Source organism: Rattus norvegicus, chromosome 4 (assembly GCF_036323735.1).
Source record: "Rattus norvegicus strain BN/NHsdMcwi chromosome 4, GRCr8, whole genome shotgun sequence".
Lineage (NCBI taxonomy): Eukaryota > Metazoa > Chordata > Mammalia > Rodentia > Muridae > Rattus > Rattus norvegicus.
Window position 1 is genome coordinate 33,808,032 of NC_086022.1, and position 15,209 is coordinate 33,823,240.

Below are 15,209 nucleotides of genomic sequence, written 5' to 3' on the forward strand. Positions count from 1 at the left end.
CGCCACCAGGAAATACGCTTTAAAAAAAGGCAGGGAGCGGGGTGGGGGTGGGGGCGAGATTCGGTCTTTTAAATGTCACATTTTGGTGGTCTTTCTCTCCACCAGATTCCAGAAAATGAGAAAAGACGTACATCTTTGTGTAAGAGATAAGCAGCTGGCCAGCCATGCCCTTTGCCTCACATCTAGGCCAGAGAGTCTCAATTGTGGGGTAAAGCCCCCACCCCCCCACCCCCACCCCCACCCCGAGGGGCAGCGACCCCCAAGTCTGTTCCAGAGATCAGAAGATGTCCACCACCAGGCTGTGGGGGGGCGAGGTGGGGTACACTCCTTAATGGAAACTGGAGCTGAATTCCTGCCCTGCTGGACAGGGAGGGGCCGTGGGGGTGCAGAAAGAGAAGGCCAGGGGTCAAGCCTGGGGAGGGACCCACTTGGCCCAGGAGGTGGGCTGAAGGGTGTCCTGAAAGAGGGGTGCTGGGGGGGCGCATTGGGCATAGAGCAGGACTAGCACCCTTCGGGCACGCCCTGGTACCCCAGAACCCGAGTGGGGGAGGGTGAGGCGGCGGCCTGTGGGCCCCTGAACCTCCATGTCGCGCGCAGGCCACTAACCTGTCAGTAAGAATGTGCCAGTGGTCGCGGGGCTCATCTTGAGTGTCCCCCGACCCTTTCCCGTCCAAGCACAAGGGTCTCCCAGCTCCCACCACCAGAATAATAGCATTCTTGGCCTGCCTAAGCCGTCCGTCCTCGATCCTCCCCTCCCCTCCCTTTCTTCTTTCCTCCCAGCTTGGCCAGTTCAGCATCGTGCACCCCCCTTCCTGAGCCCATACTGCCCCTAGCGGCGGGCCAAAGCGGTGCATGCCGCGCCCCCACCCATCCCCCCAGGCGCCCGCCCACGCGCCCCCCCTCCGCCCCCGCCAGCTCGCGAAGCACGCTGGGATTTGGCGCCCCCCTCCTAGGATCTCTCTATATAAGGCAAGCAGTCCGGGCTCTCGGTACACGCGTTTCCAACTTCAGTTGGTGTGTGTCGAAGAATCCTGACCAACTACGACCTGAGGAGAGCCACCAACCGAGAAGGTCCACCAAGCTTCGCCAAGGTCCGCTGAGTGGGCTGCGGTCCGGAGCCTTCTCCGGACCGCGGTCACCCAGTGGGCCCGGCCGTCGCCGGACCCCTCATCCTTCGTGTCATCGCAGAGGATCCTCGTGTGGTGAGTATGCGGTGAGGATTTTTTTTTTTTTTACCCGAAAATGATCACACGCAATCCCCGATTTTTCTTCCCAGGAGCTGCGGGAGATAAAGTAGCGCCCCCAGAATATCTCCTCGCGAATTTTGTCACGCCTGCCTTCAGTGGCCGCATCCTGAGACGAGAGCATGGAAAGCAAGTCTTCACGGCTTTGGGTCCGGGACTTCGGTTTCCATGACTCGCGTCCAGCATTGGTCAGTAGACGCATGAGCTGCGGACAGCGATGAGCTGCAGACGCACATGAGCTACGGACCGAATTGCGATGAGCTCCTCAAATGCGCTGCAAAGTGGCTGGCTACTCCGCTACTCTTTGGCGCTTGAATGCCGCGCTACAAACGGATAAGCGCTTTAGTTGCGCTGCAGACGGCTGCTTCTTGCGCTGTGCTGAACTAACGGGCGCTTCATGCGCTACAAAATACTAATAGGCGCTTTACGCGCTACGAAATACTAATAGGCGCTTCATGCGCTACGAAATACTAATAGGCGCTCCATGCGGCACGAACTGATGGGCGCTTCTTACGCTTCGATCGTCTAATAGGCGCTTAACGCGCTGCGATGTACTAATGGGCGCCATGCGCTTCGATGTACTAATGAGTGCTTAATGCGCTTCGATGTACTAATGGGCGCTTCATGCCTTCAGTGTACTAATGGGCGCTTCATGCGCTTCGCTGTACGAACGAGCGAACTGGCGAACGGGCGAACGGGCGAACCGGCGCTTCATGCGCCACAAACCAGCCCGAACTCCAGAGATACACAAACCGACTCCTTGCTTCACGCACTCAATTCCGAGCTGCAGGAGAGTCACAAAATGCAAAAGCGCAACAAGAGTGGGCTTAGAAATGCGCTACAAACTGCGGCAGAGGCAAAAGACGTGCAGACTCGAGCTACGCGGAAAGTAGTGTAGCGTTGGAAAGACGAGAGAGTACAACTCTCTCCTCGGGGAAGAGGCGACACAGGTTTACCTTTCGGATCAAAACGCGTTGCGTTTTCTGGTCAGACGTCCATCTGCATGATGGTGGTGGTGGTAGACAAAATGGAGCCCTGAGAGGCCAAAAATTGGTGTTTAACATTCTGCCCACGGGACTCCTGCTTACGGCAGTAGAGTGGAGGGGTGCTGGATTTTGGAGATGGCAGAATGGGCTGCCTTGTCTAGTGGTGATTGATTGAGGTGACGGTGCAATAGACTCGGGGGCACGAATTGGTGTCCAGCAACAGTTTGTGGAGACAGTCCGGTTTGCTGGGTGGGTCCGAAGCCGAGATGGGAGGTGGGGGTTTGCTCTTGCTCTACGGAAGGAATTTGGTGGTTGGGAGGGGTCGGGGAGGTAGGGGGGCGGGGGGAGGCATGCAGACATTCTGCAGCCCTGTAGCAGCCAGTCTCAGACCTGCCCCGCCCATCCTAGCCTTGTCTCATCTGCAGAGAGGTTGCGCGCCTCGTCTGCGCGCGTCGCCTGTCGCGCGCCTTTCCAGAACATGCTTCCACAGGCCCCACCTCCCGAGTGCTGATGCCTTTGGGACAGCCTACTTAGCCCCCGCCCTCAAGGCCCGCCTCCTCTGAGGCGGCCTGACAAGGCCCCGCCTTTCCCTTAGCCCGCCTCCTCCTAGGAGGCCGGCCCAGGTCCCGCCTCTCTTAATGTCCAGCTCCTCCCATAGCTCCTCCTCTGAGGAGGCCTAGAGCCCCGCCTTCCCTCAGCCTGCCTGCGCCTGCGCACTGTGGGCCGCAGCCCCTCCCTTCAGGTATGCCTCCACTGCGCAAGTGCGCCTCTGCCCTGTCTGAGCCTGGCTGCACAGCCCCGCCTCCCTGCGGTTTCTCTGTTGCGCGGTTTTACTTTTTGTCCACAGGTGTCTAGTAAATATAAGAATAATAAGAATAATTAACAGTCACAATAATAAGTATACCTGGCAAGCAAATGCACTTTTAATAAGTGCATTGCATTATTAAATAAAAAGATCCCACAATTAAAACTCCTGATAGTGGGATATGGGAACTAGTAAGAAGACGTAGCTGATGCCTTAAAGCAATGAAGGCAATTAATTTTAATTTTATTTTAAATTAAAAATTAAATTTAATATTTTCAAATTTAATTATTTTATCAAGACACCATTGGACTTCCTGAAATTAAATGCTTTGGTAACTACAAAGACAGAGGTGACGAGCACTGTGTTTCTTAGGAGTTTTCAGTGGCTTTGGTGTTATAGCTTGGCTTCTGGGAGAGATGTTTATTAGCGTAGAACAGGTTTGTTGTTGTTTTTGTTTCTTAAAAATTCTAGGTGATTGGGCCTGCCTGGCCTGCTTGTAAAGGTGTGCTTGGCGCATAGTAAGGATTAATTAATTGTGTGTTGAAGTCCGAATAAATTATTGTCTTGCTGCTGGCCTTCAGGCTTTTTTGGATTTTTGTGCCTTTTTCCTATGGTGCTTTGCTGTCCTGAGTTGAGTTGCTGCCCCTTTTGAAAACACAATTAAAAGTTTCTTTTTAAAAAAGTATGTTTTTGAACTTCAGTAATGTAAGCTGTAATTATAATGTGAATCAACTAAGTTATATTCCAAATAATTAGCTTTTTTCATAAAAAGCTAATTATTTGTTATTCCAAGTAATTAGCTTTTTTCATAAAAAGCTAATTATTTGGTGTCCCAAGTAATTAGCTTTTTTCATAAAAAGCTAATTTACACTTGGGGCAAGTGGGTTATTAATGCTACATATTGACATTTAAATTTTGCATGATGTAACAGAGTGGTTACATTGTAAGACATAGATTGTTTCAACTGGCTTAATTAAACATCTGTATAATTTACAGAGAAGCCAAAATGTTTCTAAATTAATGAAGCAATTTTAAAAAAATCTGGTTCCATATATTATAGACTATGAGGGAGAAACAGGGGCTTTTGCTCCACCAAGCTCTTGCCTTCTTAATGCCCCTCCCTAGTGTATAACTATCTGTGGGATGTATATATGCTTATAATTACAGCTTGAAATGCATGCTTTGTAAATTTTGTCTGTATATTAAAGAGATTCAAAATACTGAAAAAATGTATGCAAATTATATTGCACAAATAATCCAGGTAATACTAAGAAAAGGAGATTTTAAAGCAACTAAAAGTTGACTAATGGTGTTTCATTTCCTAATGAGACATTTACATATGATTTTACTTACTATTATTGCTCTTTGTGTTCAGGGGAATTAAAACTTGGAAGAAGTCATTTTAAAGAGTTAATAATTAATCAAATTTATTTGTTTATTTTTAATTGACTAAAACTTAATTATCATATAAATATGGTCCTGTCTCAAGCAGCTTGGCTTATACAGTGTGAACTCAGTTTTCAGGAATGGGAGCTCACCCATCCCCCCATTCCCCCCAACCAGTCCAGCCCTTTAAGGGGGAATTTGAGGAGCCACAATTTTTAAGTGAAATTAAAATGAAGTCAAAATGCTTCTTGCTCATCATCAACCTGTGCTGCCCAACAGTAAACATTGTCATTCCTTGTTTATGATTACTGTTAACCAGTTTGCCCAAGATCCTATTACTTTTTACGATTAAAACTAACTACTCAGTTTTGGAGTAGAGTCCCACCCCAAAATTGCAAGTCCCCCCTCTCCCCAGGGGTAAGGCCTGGGAGTGGTGAAGGTCACAGATCTTCAACTGGTGACCTCACCTGCCAAATGAGGCACTTAATTTGTTTAACCAGCATTGTATTATTAAAAAGCAAAAGCAAGCCCCCTTGAATATCTTGATGGGAGGGGCACACCCCAAGTTGTGGGAGTACAGCACCTCCCCATTATCTTAGCTCTAAGCCCACTTTAAATGATCTTACTAATTAATTAAATGATTGATTGCTGGTTTCCTAATGCAGATTCTGACCTATAGTTAGCTGTCTTTTATAGCTGTTAATGTCCACCAGACCTGGCCACAATAAAGCCCAGCCCAGTAGGGCTAAACCTTCCTGACCTGAGTCAGTCTGTACTAGGCCTCTCTGAGACCATCTTAAGAAAGGTTTTAATTTATATTTTGAAGGTTTTTTTTTCTTTTTTCTTTTCTAGATGACAAGTCACACTTTAGTCACCTGTGTGCTCTGCTTATTGGAAATGCCATAGGAACAACTTAAGACAAAAGGAAAATATCTCCAGGTGGTTATCACAGGGGAGGGGCTTAAAAGGTTGGGGTGGGGGGTTGCAGTGTTTGTTAAGAAAGCAGGGGGGAGGGGACAAGGATGAACAGGTATCATGTGGGATGTCAGTTTTCCTTTTTTTAAAAAAAATATTCAACAGGTTAAAATATTAGCTAACTTTTCTAATTAAAAAGTTTTTATCTTTTTAGTTTCATGGAAATTAGTTAGTACCCATTTTGCCTTGATTGATCAAAGGAAAAAACTTACCTTTAAACTTATGACTGTTCAAAAGTTTTAAACTTTATATCCTAAACTTGTAGTGAGCTTTTTTTAATTACAAGTTTGTAACTATTAAAAAGTTTTAAACTTTCCAAACAACTTTCAAAAAAGTTTTAAGCTTTAAACTTAAAAGTTGTAAGTTCAAACATAAAGTTATTGTAACTTCAATAAACTTTGTTAAATTCTTTAAAAAGTTTGCTAGACTGTCCAATTACAAAGTTTTCAAAACTTTCTAAAGTTTTAAGCTTTAAACTTCAAAGTTGTTTGTAAGTTCAAACTTTTTTTTTTTTCTTTTCTTTTTTTTGGAGCTGGGGACCAAACCCAGGGCTACCACTGAGCTAAATCCCCAACCCCAAGTTCAAACTTTTCAAATGTTTTTTTAAAACTTCAATAAACTTTGTTAAACTTTTTAAAAAGTTTGCTAGACTGTCCAAGTACCAAGTTTTCAAAACTTTAAAGTTTTAAGCTTTAAACTTCAAAGTTGTTTATAAGCTCAAACTTTCATATTTTCTTTAACTTTAATAAACTTTATTAAACTTTTTTAAAAGTTTGCTGAACTGTCTAATTACAAAGTTTTGAACTTTTTGTTCTTTACTACAATTATTTAAATTTTTATAATTCAAGAGCCTCACAAATACATAAGTATTAATCACTCTAATTCCATTGAACCCTATTTCTCAGGAAGTATATAGGCAGACACTGTGCTGCGATTTCACTGTAATCACAATGAAAACATTTAAACATATGTTCCCCCCCACACGGAGTTACTCACCTACTTAGAATTCATGTTCATTACACCTTAATCTTATGAGCCTTTGGGCGGGGCCCTTTTGAAAATGTTCAATTAAAAACTAAAGGCTACATACTAGTGACCTTTAATGCAAATGAAGTTCTGTATTACTTTGACTAATAAAGTAAAATTTTTAAGTATCTTTAGACTCACGATGCCTAAGTTGCAATAGTCATAGACCCTCCCCACTTAGACAGAAAGTAGCCTTTTGTTATATAATTAATAACCTTATTAGTCAGTTAAGAGTTATAATTCAGTGATTTCTACCTATGTTATCTTTTTAGACTTCTTTTTTATTAAGTTATTTTTACTTGTCTACATTCCAAATGTTTCTCCCTTCCTCCCCACCCCTCCTTCTTCAACCCCTTCCCCCTCCCCTTTGCCTCTGAGAAGTTTCTCCCCCTCCCATCCCTCACCCTTCTACCCTTTCACCCCCTATCCCCCTTACCTATATTATTTAATTAAATTAATTAATAAATTATTAATTAAAACATGATGGCTTTTTGAAGTGTGCTAGTATCAGGCATTTTAAAAAAAATGTTCTAGTATATAGTCCGTTTCTTCCAAGGAGGCATCAATTAATATTTGTTTAATGGTTGCCTAATAAAGTAAACTGACATCCCCCTGAGCTGTTCAGTCCTTTTCTGGCCCATAGAGAATTCTCCCGAGGAAGTTAATTTGTGGTCATAAAAGCAATTAGATAATTTTGTGGCTTTTGTGATAGTGGTTGTCATTTGATTTGATAGTTAAGTCTTCATTGTTAAGGGTGCACCTCTGATGTGAGATTTGGCCAACTGCTTTGATTTTTTTCAGAGGTAATGAGTACAGGAATTATGGTTTTAATACCCACCTCTCATGCGTGTGGTTTCTTATTGATTAGGACTGTTATTTTCTACTAACATTCTTATTAGTAAAAGGTATGATGTTGGAATTATTTTGCATAATTTGTTTCCTATTTATCTCTGCGTTGGAAGTTTCTTGGTGTGCGACCTCCGTACCCAAAACAAACAAACAAACCCCAAACTTGCTTGTTGGCCATTGTCCCCTTTCTTTTATAGATCGTATAGGTATTTGTGCTACTGATGAAGGACGTATATTGTTAATTATAAAAAGCAGATGGCTTCTTAGGAGAAGAAACATTTAGGATATCTGGACATCAAGAAGTAGTATGTTTTTAATTATTTTGTGAATGATTACCTCTTCCTCTTGAGGGCATGCATTCTGTTGATTAATTATCAACTGATAATTATCAAGGAATCTTTGAACACTTAAATCCCAGCTTATAGCAACTGCTTTGAATGTATTTGTTGAATGTATGCTTTTGTTGTCATTTACAGGAACAGGCGGGTCTTAAAAACCAAAACCACGCGGACCACAAGGGTCCCAGGATCCAGGGCTCCCTCCCTAGAGGAGTGAAGCCACACCTGGGAGGGCCCCTTCCACCACCATGGCTTCGGGTGGTTCCTCGGACTGCCCGCCGCCACCTCCTCCTCCACCACCCAACGACAACAACAACAACAATGCTCCCGAGAGCGTGCCCAACGTCGAGGAACAGGAGGAGTTCCCTGAAGAGATCGACTTTGAAGAACAGATGAACAGGCAGTTTGAGAATATCAGCCTGCTGGACCAGGTGGAGCTACTCGCACAGAGCTACAGTTTCCTGGATCATTTAGATGACTATGATGATGATGAAATTGAGCCTGAACCTGAGCAGGTTCAAATCAGTGTCCCTGAGGACAGTGATGATGATGACCTTGAGCTTCAAGGTGCTGCAGCGGCCGCTGCCCCAGCACTCTACACCGATGATGACCTTGAAGACCTTCCTGAGAAGTTTGATGGCAACCCTGACTTGCTGGGTCCTTTCATATACCAGTGCCAGATGTTCATGGAAAGGAGCACCAGAGATTTCTCAGTTGACCGTGTCCGTGTATGCTTCGTGACAAGCATGCTGACTGGCCGTGCCGCCCGCTGGGCTTCTGCCAAGCTGGAAAGATGCAATTACCTGATGCACAACTACACTGCCTTTATGATGGAGCTGAAGCACGTGTTTGAAGACCCTCAGAGACGTGAAGCTGCCAAACGCAAGATCAGACGTCTGCGTCAGGGCCCAAGTTCTATTGTGGACTACTCCAATGCATTCCAGATGATTGCCCAGGACTTGGATTGGACGGAGCCTGCCCTGATTGATCAGTTCCAGGAAGGCCTCAACGACGACATTCGAGCAGAGCTGTCTCGCCAGGAGGATCCCAAGACTCTGACTGATCTGATCACTCTGTGCATTCACATCGAGAGAAGGCTGACCCGTGAGCGTGCTGCTGCTGCTGCTGCTGCCGCCGCCGCCGCCGCCGCCGCCGCCGCCGCCGCCGCTGCCGCTGCTGCCGCCGCCGCCGCCGCTGCTGCTAATGATGATGATGACAATAATGATGATGACGAAGATGATGATGATGACAGTTCCGATTCCTTACCAAGTGCCTCGGCGATGCCTCCAGTCAACCAGCCTGATCCCACTGAGCCCGTGGGAGGTGCCCGCATGCGCCTGTCCCAGGAAGAAAAAGAAAGACGCCGCAAAATGAACTTATGTCTATACTGTGGCAACGGAGGACATTTTGCCGACACGTGTCCAGCGAAAGCCTCTAAAAATTCACCGTCGGGAAACTCCCCGGCCCCGCTGTAGGGGGACCTTCAGCGACAGGGCCAGAAATAATAAGGTCCCCACCCTCGGAGGCTTCGACTCCCCATCTTCAGGTGATGCTTCAAATCCATATCCCTGGAAGACCCACCCTCTTCGTCCGCGCTATGATTGATTCTGGTGCATCTGGCAACTTTATCGATCAAAATTTCGTCATTCAAAATGCAATTCCTCTAAGAATCAAAGAATGGCCAATTATGGTTGAAGCCATTGATGGACATCCTATTGCCTCTGGCCCAATCATTCTGGAAACGCATCACCTGATAGTTGACCTGGGAGACCACCGAGAGATACTGTCCTTTGATGTGACTCAGTCTCCTTTCTTTCCTATTGTCCTGGGAATTCGTTGGCTGAGCACACATGACCCGAATATTACCTGGAGCGCTCGCTCCATTGTCTTCAACTCTGATTACTGCCGACTTCGCTGCCGCGTGTTTGCTCAGATACCTCCTCCTCTACTATTTCCAGTACCGCATCCTCCTCTACATCCGAATGTGCATCCGAATTTGCAGCAGCATGTGCATCCAGACCCCTTTCTCTCTCTGCAGCAGCATCTGCAGCAACGTCTGCATCCAGAAGTGCAGCACTATCTGCAGCAGCATCTGCATCCGCAAGTGCTGAACTATCTGCAGCAGTGTCTGCAGCCAGAGCTGCAGCACTATCTGCAGCACCACCTGCGGCCAGAGCTGCAGCACTATCTGCAGCACCATCTGCATCCGGAATTACAGCACTATCTGTACCACCATCTGCATTCGGATATGCAGCACCTTCTGTATCCAGATCCACGGAACCATCCAGAACCGTGTCACCGTCCGGATTCACATGACCATCCTCCTCCGGATTCCCCTCAGCCTCCGGATCTGTCTCAGCAGCTGCATCCAGATCCCCAGCAGGATCTCCAGCAGGATCTCCAGCAGGATCCCCAGCAGGATCCCCAGCAGGATCCCCAGCAGGATCCCCAGCAGGATCCCCAGCAGGATCCCCACCAGGATCCCCACCAGGGTCCCCATCAGGGTCCCCATCAGGATCCTCATCAGGGTCCCCATCAGGGTCCTCATCAGGATCCCCACCAGGGTCCCCACCAGGGTCCCCACCAGGATCCCCACCAGGGTCCCCACCAGGGTCCCCATCAGGATCCTCATCAGGGTCCCCATCAGGATCCACACATAAATCCTCATCTGAACCCTCATCTGAATCCTCATCTGAATCCTCACCTGAATCCTCACCTGAACCCTCACCTGAACCCTCACCTGAACCCTCACCTGAATCCTCACCTGAATCCGAATCTGTATCCAAATGTGCATCCGAATCTGTATCCAAATGTGCATCCAAATTTGCATCCGAATTTGCAACCAAACCAACCTTTCTTCTACCAAGTGGCTGGATTCAGAGTTTTCCAACCTGTGAGGTATTACTACGTCCAGAATGTGTACACACCTGTGGATGAGCATGTCTATCCGGGTCACCGGCTGGTGGACCCTCACATCGAGACGATTCCTGGAGCGCACAGCATCCCCAGTGGACATTTGTACTCACTGTCTGAATCTGAAATGGCTGCCCTGAGAAATTTCGTGGACAGGAATGTGAAAGATGGACTCATGACCCCAACAGTTGCACCGAATGGAGCCCAAGTCCTGCAAGTGAAAAGAGGGTGGAAACTCCAAGTCACTTACAATTGCCGAGCTCCACAGAATGGCACCATCCAAAATCAGTACCTTCGCCTGTCTCTTCCAAATATGGGAGACCCTGCACACCTGGCAACCTATGGCGAATTTGTCCAAGTTCCTGGCTACCCATTTCCTGCCTATGTCGTCTATTCAGGTCAGCACACGATGACTGCATGGTACCCAGTCGGACGAGATATTCATGGAAGAATCATCCTTGTACCTGTTGTCATCACCTGGTGTCCAAATATGCACCGCCAGCCTCCAGTGCCCCAGTATCCTCCTCCACAGCCACCACCGCCACCGCCGCCGCCGCCACCACCTCCACCGCCGCCGCCACCTCCACCAGCATCATCCTACAGTGCCGCATAGATATTTGTCACGTCCTTCGTACTCTCTGCCCTCAACTTGATCCTGTGCGGCTTCTCAATCAATGACTGTATGCTATTGGATCTTCAGGCCTTCTGAGGCATAAACGCATGCAGATCTAAAGTCAGTTTCCATCGTGACTGCCAATTTGTAAGTTGATAGGCCTCGGTTTTAAGTCTTAAAACCTCTCACCATCTCAAACAGAGGCTGCCAATTGTCTTTACAAAGAAGCTGATACGAGCACAGGACATGCTGGTTTCATACAGAGGGAGAGAAGAGGAAGAAGAGAAGGAAGGAAGACGTGACCTGCCCGTATCCCGGGCACCTTATGAAGGAAGCCAGACTTTTAGGTGCAGTATAGAAAGGCTTCCGTGATCCTCTTGCTGCACCCTATGAAACTTCACCATCTTCAAACTCCATCTTCATGATTCCGTTAATTTTCAAGGAGCAGCAACTCGACTGGTTCTCTGCAACACGAAACACCTCAGCTTGAAAAGGAAGTGCTCTCTCAGACTGACTTGTGAGTGTGCCTTCACATTCTGGTGCAAATCACATGTACCCAAGGACTTGGGGCTTTTTTAGAGCACTGGGCATCGTCTTGAAGATACGAACGTCGAAGAATGAAGTCTCTTGCTACTACCTTGAAACATTTGTTCAACCTCTCTTTCTGTTTGATTCTCAACTACTACCATTAACCCTGCTGCAAGATTTGTCACCGTTCTGCCTGATTGCTGAGACTCCGTTTTGCTGCTGTGCAAGAAGAAAGAGGCAGGCCTAAGGGAGCATGCGTCTCAGCACAGTCTCCCATTGCCAAACACAGTTTGAGCAGTAGGACATAACATGGTTTTTATTTCAGTTTACCTGTCGAAGAAGAATCTTGATGGTGAAGTTTCTTTTCCATCAGCGTTATCTCTTTCTTAACCTTGCATGTTTTAAGTAGTTTAGTGGATTTTTTTTTCTCATTGTTTTTGTTCTTGTTATTTTGTTTTTTTTTTATAGGATTTTAAAGTGTTGACTATGCCTTCAGAATTTCTGTTGAATTACAGTACAATCTCAATTCTATCAATTTGGCCTTTAAAAATCACCAAGAGAAATTACTCATATTAAAAGAAGAACCTAATTGGCTATTGATTCTTGTTCACTGGGAATCAGAAAGCTTGTCAATCACTGAGTGTTTTCCAGTCTTACTTTGAAATGGTGCATTTGTGTTTCTGATTTACTTTATGAAACATTGCTTCAGTTTACCTCAGATCTCCATCCTATCCTTCATGCATTTTTAACTCATTTGAACTTCAAGCTGCAGAGGGCCTAGAAATGGGTCATCATCTGCAGCCCTGGCATATACACACGGACATTTGCCACTCCCGCAAGCAAATGATTGGAGAAGTTGACCACCTCAGTCAAGAAGATCATGCTGGTGTGAGTTCATAGCTCGCAGAGGACATCCCTGACACTGGATTGTTCTGAAGCTTGCCAGTGACTGTTTGGCAGTGTGTACGATGCTTTAATTCTATATGTATTTTCTATAATGTTAGGTGTTAAGGATAAGTGATCGTAAATTTACTCTATAGTACTGAAATTTTGTTAAGTTTCCTTTCTCTCTATTCAATTTGCTTCTGTTGATCAAATTTACATTGTTCAAATTTTTTCTTTCAATTTCGGCATTTCCAACAAAAATGCCTTCATTCATTTATTGGTAAGAAAAAAGAAAGTTGGAATGGGAGGAGAATATAAACTAACAAAATGAACTAATTGGCTGTGGGCCCAAATTTGCAGTCCTTATTGATTAAAGATGAAGGAGGTGTGAGAGTTTCTATTGCTGGTCATGAAGTTCACCACAAAGTCAGTTTCGTTTGTACCAGGAGGCATTTTGCTGAGAGTGATTTGAGATGGGCATCTGTACGGTGCAGTCTAGTCTTGTGTCTAAGTTTACAGGTATCCTCTTGGACATCCCGCATCCCACACCTTTCCAATTAGCAACAGAGAGCATCCTGTCGGAGAGACCTGACCAGTCATGAAGGACCGCCTGTGGAAGAGAAGAGTCTGCAGGAATCATGCTACATATTCAGCTGGAGAGGGAACACGCATCTAATGGGAATGGATTGTTTTGCTTGTTTCAGAGTTTTGCTGTTGAGTTGTCAAACATTGCATTGTTTTTCTTTTTTGTTTTTTCTTTTTTCCTATAGTCAATTAAGAATAGGGGATAGATAATCATAAGTATTTTGGGCTGGGAGGGACTGTTAAGTAATCATAGGTGGGTGGGTAATTTAGGAAATTAAGAAGTTAGGATAAGTTAGGATAAGTTAGGATAAGTTAGGATAAGTTAGGATAAGATAGGATAAGTTAGGATAAGTTAGGATAAGATAGGATAAGGTAGATCACATAGGATAAGATAGATTACATAGGATAAGTTAGATCAAATACCTCAACAAGTGGACGAGTGTACTTATTTGTCACTTACCCCTACAACTGTACCTTTATAGTCGAGCTCAGAGGGAACTACAGGGAAATCAGTGTTTTAGAAGTGAATTGGACATGGATAAAATTCTAGTGAAAGGTAAAAGATGATTAGAGAAATCTAATACAGGCTCTGGGAATGAACTCAAGGGATTTTAGGATTGCCAGATGACAGTCATCATTTGATAAAACTGTTGCTGGAATGAAGGTTGTAATGTTGAATGGTAAATGTTAATGGAAATTGTAGGAAAATGATGAATAAAAGCTCTTTCCCTATCCCTTCTCTCTCTCCTCCTTAAACTTCTTCTTCCATCCCCAATCTCTAACCAACCCCCTTTTCCCTCTAACTCCATAGCCCACCCCTCCCCTTCCTAACTCACTATTTCTCCTTCCCCCCTCCATAACCCACTCCCTCTTCAATCCTCCCCAACCTACCACTTCTTCCTCCCCCCCTCCACAACCTACCCCTTCTTTCCTCCCCCCCTCCCAACCCCACCCTTCAAACTATATTACTGTATTCTCTTTACTCTATTTCTTTGTATTACTAAAACTGTATGGATGTTACAATAAAAATTCAATAAATAAAGACTTAGTGGTTAAGGCATATTGTGTCCTGATTATTTCAGCGCCCACTGGCATAAGAATGGAGGGAGGAGTGGTGGGATGGTTCTGCACTGACAAAGGGTGGGAGCTAGGAAGATAAGGGGTTGGGGAGGGGCCAAATGGAAAAAGAGTTGGTGGGGAAGAGTGGGTATGGGAACAAGTTTGGCCTGGGGGTGGTGTCACCTGTCACACAGTACATCATCAATGATAATACCCAGCATGCTAACTCCGTCAAGCTGTGAGGTTAACAAAGTCATCCCCTCACAACAGATTCCATAACAATGATTATTAATCCTATTATGACTTGGAACACTTGAAATTCATTAATATACCATTCACATAGACTCTTACCAATGATATACCCAGACTAGAACACACCAGGAGGCCAATTTATAAAACCCATGTGTGAGAAAGCAAACAATTAATAGTGATTAGTGATCCAACCTCAGTATTTCTTGGAAAAGAGATGAATGGGAGATGGGGAAAGTTGGCAAATAGGTCAATAGGATCCCAGGGCAGAGTGGGAGATGGGAACTGGTGGCAAGAGGGGTATAAATTGAATAAATTTGGAATGGGGTTTTAGATGAAGAATACAATAATCACAGAACCTAATAATAATAATGATAAAAATAATATGCAATATCCTAGGAGCCACAAAAGGCTGATAACTAAGCCCACCAACTAATGGCAACACAGTGGCATTACAGTGGATATGATTCAATACAATTGGGACTCTTGAGATGTATGAGTGCGATGGGGAAGAAGACAGAGACACTAAAGGTGTGGGGTTAGGGGGTCCATGGGAAGAGGTAGTATGTAAGTAGAGGGGTGGTGTATAAGGAGAGGGGTGGTGTATAAGGAGAGGGGTGGTGTAGAAAGGGAGGGGTAGTGTATAAGGGGAGGGGTAGTGTATAAGAAGAGGGGTGGTGTATAAGGAGAGGGGTGGTGTATAAGAAGAGGGGTGGTGTATAAGAAGAGGGGTGGTGTATAAGAAGAGGGGTGGTGTATAAGAAGAGG

The 15,209-nt window shown here is 45.4% G+C and overlaps 2 protein-coding genes across 16 annotated transcripts in view; one reads left to right on the top strand and one right to left on the bottom strand.

Annotated features, from left to right (window-relative positions):
* Sgce (sarcoglycan, epsilon) overlaps window positions 1–876 on the bottom strand; it is a 70,842-nt gene extending 69,966 nt beyond the window's left edge. For 5 of the 14 annotated variants that reach the window (XM_039107998.2, XM_039107997.2, XM_039107990.2 and 2 more), the window contains exon 1: window positions 607–789. In XM_039107998.2, the coding sequence (XP_038963926.1) occupies window positions 607–715 (109 nt within the window). In that variant the 5' untranslated portion in view covers window positions 716–789. Of the gene's footprint in view, window positions 1–606 lie in introns of all 14 variants that reach the window. The other 9 variants (XM_063286431.1, XM_039107994.2, XM_063286433.1 and 6 more) reach the window with 7 other exon arrangements.
* Window positions 877–994: 118 nt separating this feature from the next.
* Peg10 (paternally expressed 10) lies at window positions 995–14,193 on the top strand. 2 transcript variants are annotated; one of them, NM_001401336.1, is made up of 3 exons: window positions 995–1,202; window positions 5,274–5,360; window positions 7,748–14,193. In NM_001401336.1, exon 3 carries the CDS (start codon window positions 7,858–7,860, stop codon window positions 9,082–9,084), a length of 1,227 nt encoding a protein of 408 aa, NP_001388265.1. In that variant the 5' UTR covers window positions 995–1,202; window positions 5,274–5,360; window positions 7,748–7,857; the 3' UTR covers window positions 9,085–14,193.
* The last annotated feature ends 1,016 nt before the right edge of the window (window positions 14,194–15,209 follow it).

Excerpts from the sequence above, each read along its gene's own strand:
- Peg10 (NM_001401336.1), top strand. The coding sequence starts at position 7,858 with ATGGCTTCGGGTGGTTCCTCGGACTGCCCGCCGCCACCTCCTCCTCCA.